The 10,838-nt window shown below is 37.7% G+C and overlaps 1 protein-coding gene and 1 long non-coding RNA gene across 2 annotated transcripts; both read left to right on the top strand.

The window, feature by feature from the left end:
* Window positions 1–2,571: 2,571 nt before the first annotated feature.
* LOC116554980 (oocyte-secreted protein 4A-like) lies at window positions 2,572–7,046 on the top strand. The gene is made up of 3 exons (XM_032283308.1): window positions 2,572–3,878; window positions 5,008–5,186; window positions 6,536–7,046. Exons 1-3 carry the CDS (start codon window positions 3,812–3,814, stop codon window positions 6,635–6,637), a joined length of 348 nt encoding a protein of 115 aa, XP_032139199.1. The 5' UTR covers window positions 2,572–3,811; the 3' UTR covers window positions 6,638–7,046.
* Window positions 7,047–7,368: 322 nt separating this feature from the next.
* On the top strand, window positions 7,369–10,035 carry LOC116554979. Its single transcript, XR_004270335.1, has 2 exons — window positions 7,369–8,998; window positions 9,743–10,035. It is a non-coding gene; the product is annotated as an uncharacterized LOC116554979 (long non-coding RNA).
* Window positions 10,036–10,838: the final 803 nt, after the last annotated feature.

Below are 10,838 nucleotides of genomic sequence, written 5' to 3'. Positions count from 1 at the left end.
ACATGGAGGGGCTGGAGGCCATCATCCTTAGCAAATTAATGCAGAAACAAAAAACCAAATACCACATGTTCTTACTTACAAGTGGGAGCTAAATGATGAGAACACAAGAACACATAGAGGGGCACAACACACAATGAGGCCTTTTGGAGGGTGGAGGGTGGGAGGAGGGAGAGAGTCAGCAAAAATAACTAATGGGTACTGGGCTTAATGCCTGGGTGATGAAATAATCAGAACAACAAACACCCATGACGCAAATTTACCTATGTAACAAACCTGTACTTGTAGACCTGAACTTAAAAGTTAAAAATACACAAAACAAAACAAAAAAGAAATGTAAGGCGGAGCTTGCATTGAGCTGAAATTGCACCACTGCCCTCCAGCCTGGGCAACACAGTGAGGCTCCATCTCAGAAGAAAACAGTAACAAGGTTGATAGGCATAACTAATTTAACCAGCACATACACTTCATAAAAGACATCACACATTGTCATTTTTAAGCCTGGGACTTTAACTTTTTCTCAAGTTTTTTTAGCTGAATAATTTTTCTGTTTAAAACAAAACTGAAATCTGTTGTATTTCACAGTGGCTGTATAACACAGCCACCGTGGGGGAGTTTGGCAGTTTCACTTCTAGCTTGTTATGTAAGGACTAATATTAAGGCCTGATATCACGTGCTATCTCGGCATCTGGTGAAAGCGGAAGGGCTATCATGGCCTAACTGCACATTTCCCTCCCTACTCTGCCCCTGCAGATAAGATCCCTGCTAAACAACTCTGGTTATCAAGGAGACCAGATACAGTTCCCGCTTATCTCTGAACAGTGGGTTTCAGTTCCCTGGCAGCCTGTAGAATTATTCAAACAAGTCAATCATATGCTCCTGTGGGATCTAGGGGTCACCTCACCCTCTTGATATTACAAAGCTTGTGTCCCAGAGCCCCTGGTTTTTCCCTCTGCTCCTAAGTGCAGTCCTTGTGTGGACCCATGTGCTGTGTGGCATTCTCTCCAAGGCCTGAATGTACATACCAATGAATTGCTTTTGAGTGCATCTGCTCAGTGTCAGGTGTTGTGTGTTTGGCTATCACCATAACCCTAAAATAGGAATCTCTCCCTCAGCAAGGAGATGAATGGGAGGCGATTAAAGCTGAGTCATATACCCAAAATAATTGAAAACAGGTATTCAAACAATGTTGAACAAGTGCTTTCAGCGTAGTACTATTCACAAAGATGGTAGCAACCCATTAAGCTTATCAGTTGATGAATGACTAAACCAAATGTGCCATACTCATGCAACGGAAAACTATTCAGCCATAAAAATAAATGAAGTATGGATTCATGACACCATGTGAACTAAGAATAAAATTCTAGGCCTTCAACTGATTGAATGAACCCCCTTCTTGGCCAGAGAACCCCAGAGAAACCCTAAGAACTATGTTCCCAGCCATTATGGGATGGGGGGTTGGACATGCCTTGTTACACCACTTCCCTTCTGTGGTTTAGACAGAACACCTGACCAGCATTAATGTTAAAAAAGAGATCATAAGGCTGACACAGCAAACTCTTTGTGGTAACAACATACCAAATTATAAAGAGGACCCAAGGCCATGGCAAATAATGGCTAAGTCACGCACCCCTACGCTTAAAGAATAAACTTTGTTCTAACTGCCACAGGGTTGTTTTTTTTTTTTTTTCTTTTTTTCCCAGAAGCTAAACAAGCACTGGCCTTGAGATAAGCAATATTAAAACAATTACAGCTCATCCACTGCCAGAGGCTAACTGACCTTCCTGTGCCACAAGCTGTAACTACAGCTTTGATTGGGCAAGAGACTCATTTCAGCAACTTTCTCCTGATAAGATAGGACTGACCAAGGACTGGTTCTGGCCAGCTAACAGAGGTTGCACACTTGCATAACTTTCTGTCCTGGCAAGACCTTTAGATGTATAGGGCCTAATTGTAATACATTTGAATGTTAAGTCTCCACCCCAGAGTGAACAGGGGTCATATATAACATGCATGTTTATTCAGCACTTATGTGTTAGGACCACCTCAATGAATATTCATAGCTTCTCCTATAACCTGTTGAATATGTATACTTGGCCAACCCAGTCAGCATAAATTCCTGTCTCACGCCTCCTTTCCTGCAATGTGCCTGCCTTTCAGGCTCTGCTGGAGGCTATGCATCCCAGCCTGTTAGGATGGCCATCTTCCAGTCTATAACCCTTTATAAGAAATAAAGCCTCCTTAATTTGTAAATAAGTAAATAAATAGCATGATTTTTTAAGTTAAGAGTATGATTCAAGTTTTACAAAATGTCCAGAATAGGTAAATCTGAAGAGATAGAAAGTAACTTGGTGCTTGCCACAGGCTGGGAGAAAGGAGGAGTGGGGAGTTGCTTAAAAAGTATACGTTTTCCTTTGGGGGGGATGATGAAAATATTTTGCAACTCTAAGGGTGATGGTTGCACACATGTGTATGTACCAAGTGCCACTGAATTATATACTTTAAAACTGTTTATGTGAATTTAACACTTATAAAAATTAGTGGTTATTTCAATAGAGGAGGAAAGCATGTAAGTTATTGGAATTAGAAATTCCAGTATTATTTTATCTACTTCTATGTAGTTAGCTATTTAAAATAACATATTCATTCACCTCTTAAATAAGAAAACAGATAAGTATTTTCAAATAAAAACCATTGAAATATTCTTCACAAATTGAATCTACTGTAAGGCTTTCATTCCCAAATATAATTTAAGTATTAGATACCTTAACATGAAATCCAACTAATTTTAAAGAACATGCAATTTAATAAAAATAGTAGAAAGTACTTCGAGGTTCCTGATGTTCATAGATATTTTTGCTTGCTCTTTGTTACATCGGTTCATAATCCTGGAGAATTACATAGCTAAAAACAACAATTATTTTTTACTTAGAAGCTGAGGCATTCTATGTGATATGCTACACAATTTCTAAAAATAACTTATTAGGCTTTTGCTTTTGAGATGAAGTTTTTTGGAGGTTGACTTCTACCAAAATGTAGAATCAGGTAATGTTATTCTTATCCATTATCCCTTTTTTCTTACAATTTTTCATTACTAGATTTAATTGTCAAAAAATGCCCTTAGCGAATATTTCTTTAGCTTTCTAGATATGGGCACATTCATAATAAAGTGCTTCTAGAGAAAGCAAAATTAAACCAAAAAGGATTAGTTTGGCTTAGACCACAGGTGTGTGGATTTGTTCACCTAATCAAAGCCTCCTGAAGCTGATTGCAAGCACCAATTAGTGAGTACATCTGGTCCCAGGCTTATTGGATCTGAATCATTGGTTGGGAGGTAGAGCAATAGCTTTTTTTTTTTCTTCACAAAAATGCAGAGTGAATATAATATGCGGTACTGTTATTCACTTTATAAATAATCCCTTTGTATCACCCACTTGAATTTCTCAAATCATCTTGCAAAGCCCTACTTTAACAATTCAATAGATAAATATCAAATATTATGTCAGACTTAATTTCAGACACATCCACATGATTGAGAAAAAAGACACAGTGTTAGGGGGTGCAGCCTAGAATCACTTTCCACATGTTCTTTCCGGATTTTCTGATTTATCTTTCAAAGGCAAAAAATGCAATTACTTTTGCACCAATCTAATAACTTCAGCTGTGAGGATTTATGCTAAGGGCTTCTCAGTGCTTTCCAGAATGATAAATCATCACTCACACCTGAGGAGGCAAGAGGTTTATAAACACCTGCAGAGGCCCACTTCCCTAGATTTTCTGTTTCCTGTGATACCTTGGGCTGGAATCTGAAGCAATGAAGATATCTTTCATGTTAGGAGAGCTCCTCATGCTTTTCAAGTTGATTCATGGTCTCCAAGATGGTAATACAAAGAGGGAATTTTTGGAGGTGGCAATTTTAAACAGCAGGGCTTTTAAAAAAACATATTGTTGACTTTGGACGTTTGTTTTCATAATCTGGTGATCAACTGCTAGTAACTAATGACTGCAAAGTTAGAACCAGACATAGTTTTATCTTTACCCCTGTACTTCCTTTTGAATTTTTCCTCTAAGCTAATCTCGAGATGCTGTTTTAAATTTTTCTTACATGCAAAGTATTTCCAGGTTCTCTGCTGGATACTAGCTTGTTACTTTGCTGAATGCGAAATACTTATAGTGACTGGCAAAATCAGCAGAGACTGCCTGGTGCCTAGGAGAGGAGGTTACCTAGGTCCACATTTCTGGCCATGGCGTATGAAGATTGGACAGAGTGGTCAGCTGTATTCAATTGTAAATGATTCCTTTTCGGAGTTGAGGCTCTGACTAGATTTTGCATAGGTTTTAATCCTGATCTGCCACTTAGCAGCTATGTGACTAAATTTATCTGTGTGTAAATGTGGCATAATAATAAAATTGACGTCATGGAAATGTAGTGAAAATGAAGACACCAAACCGAAACTTAACATAGTTGAAAATCCTAAAAATATTATCAAAGGAACTGCAATATTATTTTGTTTCAGAATTCTTTAATTTCACATACCAGTTAATATTTATTGGCTCAAATATTTTGATGCAAAATAAAATTTTCAGTAGAAGCACGATGTATTTTTACACTGTGTGCAACCAAATATCAATGCTTTTTCTTGTTTCTCTATTTCAGATATCACTTTTACACCTAGATATATTTCAGAAATGTAGTCATGAGACCTGTTAGTAAAATTCGAACAATCCCTAAAAAAAAAAGTGTGCATGTTGGGATATTTGACTTATTTAGGTTAGAAATTCTCAAGAAGTGCTTCTACCATTTTTCCACATTCTGATGAAAAAAACAGACACATAGAGATTAAGTAATCGACCCAAAATCTCCCAGTAGAAAAATATACAAATAGAAACAAAACGTTTTCAGTCTACAGTTGGGAATTCAGCTCAAGAGGTTGAAAGTTTCCTCAGCTATTTGTTTGGGAGCAGACACACTATTTGACATTTTCCCTTTTAAAATTTTTCTTTCAACAGTGGCTGTAACCTGTACTGAATCCTGGCTCCAGGTCAAATTTAGACAAAGGCCCCTGATAAATGACCTGCAACCTTTGCAACATGAACTCTTTCTAGGAAGTGGCTGTCCTGTAAACCTCGTGGAGCCGGATTTCTTTGTGTTCTTTTATCTTCTAACTTTTTGTGGCATCGTAGTGACTGTAAGAGCAGTTATTATTTCAAAAAACAGTATATCTTTTGATGGTTTTTGGTCTAGAAACCAATGACTAAAACTGCACTATTCAAATTTTAATGTCGGTTGATTTAATAGTTCATGTAATATTGACTACTCTCTTCAACATTTTTGGATATTGCTTCTATCTGTAGGAAAAACAAGATTTGGGGTTCCTATTTCAAAAACTATTTTTTCAGGCCAGGTGTGGAGGCTCACACCTGTAATCCCATAACTTTGGGAGGCTGAGGAGGCTGAGGGGGGTGGGGACGTGGATCACAGATAACACTGTCAGGAGTTTGAGACCAGCCTGACCAACATGGTGAAACCCTGTCTCTGCTAAAAATATAAAAATTAGCCAGGCATGGTGGTGTGCACCTGTAATCCCAGCTACTCAGGAGGCTGAGGCAGGAGAATTGGTTGAACTTGGGAGGTGGAGGTTTCAGTGAGCCAAGATCGTGCCAATGAACTCCAGCCTGGGCGACAATGAGACTCCATCTCAAAGAACAACAGCAACAACAACAAAGCCTATTTTTTGGCAACATATCTCTTTTGCCTGTAATAGTGATTTTTTTTTTTTTAATATTCTCTGGTAAAATCTAGTTTGAGGGGAAACATTTTGCTTTCAAACAGTACCACAAATAGCCCACTCTTTTGTTGTTGACCTAAAATTTGGAGGGAAAATTGGGTATATCAGATTATATAGCTCCTGTATTAATAAGAGAAATCAATCTTTTCTGTCACCAGGAAACTTTTTTTAAAATAATAACTTGTTGCTGTGTTTTGTAATAACGGCTTAGTTTTTCCTTTTTGGAGTCACATCTGTTTCTGGTAAAGATTGTTTAGGTGAGCAGATTCTATTATTGGATCCAGGTGCATGACTCCATTTGTTTGCTGCTATATCTGGCATCAAAAAAAAAAAAAAAAAAAAAAAAAAAAATCTAGCATTTGCCAAGTACTCAACTTAGCATGAGGCTGACTCAACTGCTTTTCTAAAGCTGTCAAATATCTAGCTGAAATTCACACGAAATAATTCAGGTCTGCCTAAGTCAGACTCTGACCCTTAAATGTGGTGATCAAAAGTTGTCTTTGCAGATTCAACTGCCAAATACAATGTCCCTGCTCCTATGGCAGGGGCTGTTAATGTCTGCTCAGACCAGGCATTTTTATCACTTAGCTCTGCTCTTCCATTGTATGCCTTGCACTCATACCTACTTTACTTTATAAGGTAAAAATAAAATAAAAATTATTTTGTTTTTAATCTCTATTTTAAAAATGGGATTTTAAATCATTTGAAAGAGATATAATTAAGATAATTTATATTCTTTACACCTTTAGGAACAGCCAGTAGGTATTCTCATTGAAAGTGCAATCGTATATAACTCGGCGAATTTTGACTTCGATGTACACATCCCAGTATCATGCTATATTCAAAGGTAGGTGCAGCAGACTACTGAGATTCAGGCTATCTAACATTATCTTTGGCTTCTAGGTGTTCTGATCAGCTAAACGGCTGGACTTTATGCTACAGTTGGATCAAATTTGATATATGGTGTTCTGTTTGGTCATTTGAGTGATCTAAAAAAAATTTTGTTGATTGTCTCAATGTAATTTCTGAATGAGTAGAAAAGGCTCAGTTGCTATATGAGAATTGAATTCTACAGTCACTAAACAGATTATATCAGAAGGCTTTGTTGATAATCTTTCCTTTTCTGTGGTGTTCCCTGTCCGGACCCACCCATCCTGCCTCATCTGTGACTATCATAGGAGCTCTTAAGTTTTTGGACAAACCATACCACCTTTCTGCAGATGTGGGGAGGAGCCAAGAGATTCAAAATCGATATTTTCTCACAATTTTTTTTTTTTTTTGAGACGGAGTTTCGCTCTTGTTACCCAGGCTGGAGTGCAATGGCGCGATCTCGGCTCACCGCAACCTCCGCCTCCTGGGTTCAGGCAATTCTCCTGCCTCAGCCTCCTGAGTAGCTGGGACTACAGGCACGCGCCACCATGCCCAGCTAATTTTTTGTAGTTTTAGTAGAGACGGGGTTTCACCATGTTGACCAAGATGGTCTCGATCTCTTGACCTCGTGATCCACCCGCCTCGGCCTCCCAAAGTGCTGGGATTACAGGCTTGAGCCACCGCGCCCGGCCTATTTTCTCACAATTTTAAAACTAGAACTGAGTCTCAGATTTGTCAGGTTCTGCAATATAAAAAAAAATCAAGACTTTCTAATGTCCAAAATTCCCTCCTTATTGGAGAAACTTCTCTGCTATGAGAGAAGAAGGCAGGAGAGCCTGTTGATGAAGGTGGCGGTAATTCTGCTTGTGGTCAAGTCCCTGGGTGAGCTGTTCCCAAGGCCCAATTGCATGTGTGTTCTCTCCACCCCTAGAGTATTCATTCCAACCTATTTTGAACAGTCTGACTTCTGGAGACACAGAATTTAATGGCTATATTTATCTTACAACCGCTGACTTCAACTGTACTGTGTGATATCTGCTTTTCTTATTCTTTAACAGCATCTCTGGTCCTTCTCATAAGTGAAAATCAAGTCAGGTCCCTATCTCCAATGTTAATTCAAATTTAGGTTTCCTTTAGGACTCCTAGAGTTTCACAGAGCACCCAAAAGATTTGGAAAGGAAGATAGTTCAGGATAATCTGAGTAGTACATTTCCCTCTGCTGCTTTTATTTGCATGTTTTGCTGGTGGGTATGATAGGATGAAAGAGGTTGGGTCACAATCATCTCATGGTTACATGGTGTAATTGCAGTCCATTTCTAGCAATGCTGGCTAGATAATTATACCTTCACCCAGAAGTTTACCTTGAATTATGGATGTGTGTTTTTGAGTCCTTAGAAAGGGGGTAGTCATTACAACTGCATATTTCCTGATGAACCAGTCTGGACAAGACTTACTTCTTCGTCCATACAAATGCTACCATGGGCCTCCACACAACCTCCTCATTTTCTGTCTTGGTTGTTTTTCATTCCAGTATGTTGGCTTCTTGAGGTCCCCTCTCCAGTTGACAGGTAATCTTGAGTGATATCCTGGAAATATGGCTAAAATGTTGGTACCTGTGGGGGAAATTACTTAGTCATACTACAATACATGGTGGAGAATATGCCCGTTCTGTCCCCTTTTCTACACCTCCATGTCTCTCACATGTATAGGCAGATACTTAGGAGTAAAATGTTATCCTCTTGCTGTAGACACCTCAGTGTTGGAGAATCTGATAAAAACACCCTTATTTGGCTTCATTAAGGGAGGGAGAATTTTAGTGACCTCACTTATCCCTCTGTCATAGGCCAAGAACTCAGAACTGCATGCTTCTAATTCTCTGCAGATGTCTGGTGAGATGATTAGAGATAAGAGCTGCTTCAGCCACTTATTAAGAGGTTTTGGTATTTGAAAGTCTATGAAATTAGCTTCAGATCACAATAGTACATTTTGGGAAAATGAAAAGTTGTATTTAACCTTCTGTAACTTTTTTCTCATGTTCTGTGAAATAACAAATTTTCATATTGGTCTAAGCTAGCGGATTTGGCATTCTCTCACAGCCAAAAGACATCTGTCTAATTTAGATTCTTTCTCCACAGTTCAACTTTTTATCCACCCCCAAAAGCATAATAGACAGAAAACTTAAATCCATGTATTTTTTTTCTCTTGTTCAGAAGGTTTCCAATAATCTTCGTGATGAGAAGGAGAGAGAATAATAGACGTGAATGCAGAAGGCCAGTGGGGCAGCATCGCTCACTATCACAGGAAGTTAAGGACTTGGGAATCCATCCAAGAGCATCTTATGCGTAAGAGTATTTTGAATTAGGACCATAAATGTTTACAAGTACATTCATATAAAAAAGGCCAGGGTTTAGTAAGGTGGCGACATATGACACACTTTGTGTACTATTGCCCAGGAATATTGCCTTTTTTATGGTTATTAAGGATATATTTTTATCTTGGCGTGTCTTATTTCCTTATGTAAAAGAGATTTACAATTGTAACCTCAACATGTCTTTTGTCAATTTCTTTCAGCTAGGGAAAAACCATCTTTGGAGCATGTAATCTAAGTATGCAATGGGATCATAGAGTCCCATACTATGTTAGCTCTAATTTCAGCTTTTTGTTCTGGAAGAACTAAATGCCTGCAAGAGAAAACTCAAATGAGCTGTAAGACTATTCAAATAGGCTATAATCTTTGGACTTCAGTATGCTAGAGGGACAGGCCCTTATTCCACAAATTGACCAACCCTCATAATTCTAAACTTGAGATGGTACACTCATGTACAATTTATAATCATTTGCTAAGTCATTTACTAAGCATTTGATAACTAATAGCTATATATACACACAATATATATATGTGTGCATACATGTGTATATGGTATTTGTGATAGTTGAGTCATTAGAATATTATAATGGTTCCTGGGGTTTAAACTTGATGCCTTCTTTTCCCACTTCCCCATTTTGTTGAGCTTCAGTGGTTCTTTAGTTGGATAGTAGTTTCCCATCAGTACAACAATGTGACTGTTTCTTTTCCTTCCTTACAGGAACAGTATTCCCTTGTTGAACTACATAATGTTATCCCTTCCTAAGTGCAAGAATAAAGCTGGGTGCATTCTGGATGATGAGGCAACCCTACTTCACCTGGTATTCTCGCTGCTTGAAGATTTCATTGCCTTTTAGAAGTTGGACTAGTCACTGGATATTGTCTTTTATCATTTCAAATGTGATATTTTTAAATGAGAAATGGGCTCTGTTGTCCGTATTTATGAACTGTTCGGGTAGGGAGAAAAGCCTTTCCTTCCCATATTTTAAACTTGTAATAAATATATTTTTAAATAAACTTTTACAATTCTTAATAGTTATTTGTAATTTTTAAAGAAAGCTTAATTCCTGCTTCACAGAGCATTATAAAGTGTGAGGCAATTGCATTTTGTGAACAGGCTTACCTATCATAATCTGTTTTTGGTAACAATTGAGTATTTAATTTACAGTAGTCCTCCCTTATTAAGTTTTGCTTCCCATGGTTTCAGTTACTCGCAGTTAACTGTGGTCTCAAAATACTAAAATATTCTTAGTATCTTCATGGAAATTCATAATCCCATTTCATACTTGTTACCTACTCCAAGGAAAGAGATACACATTCACGTAAGTCTTGTTGTAGAATATTTTACATTTTATTATTGTTAATGTCTTACTGTGCCTAATGAAACTTTATCATAGATACATATAAGAAAAATTATAGTATATACATAGGGTTTGGTACTAACCCTGATTTCAGGACTTCCCTGAGGGTGTTGGAAAGCATCTCCTATGGATAATGGGAACTAATGTAATCTAATTCTCCAGTTGATCCCCATTTCACTGACTTCTAATGATATGTGTAAAATAAGATGAAATCAATTTTCTTTGTAATTGGTTTAGAAAGTAGACTATTTCAGTCTTCACTTTTCTGTATTTTTCTTCCCCTCTGTATCACTTTCCTTTTCTGTGTGTTAGCAATTTCAAATCAGTTTGGGGATTTAGGTTCATCCATCCTGCGCCTATCAAAAGGCTAGAATTGAGAGGAAATACAATTCCAGTTGGTTCCTGTATTATTTATGATTGCTTTTGATTTCCTTCGATACTTTTCCTTTCATTCAA

This window comes from Sapajus apella, unplaced genomic scaffold (assembly GCF_009761245.1).
Source record: "Sapajus apella isolate SASKATOON/1434 unplaced genomic scaffold, GSC_monkey_1.0 scaffold14, whole genome shotgun sequence".
Classification (NCBI taxonomy): domain Eukaryota; kingdom Metazoa; phylum Chordata; class Mammalia; order Primates; family Cebidae; genus Sapajus; species Sapajus apella.
Note: the sequence above shows the minus strand (reverse complement) of the source record. Positions and strands in the feature narration are given on the sequence as shown.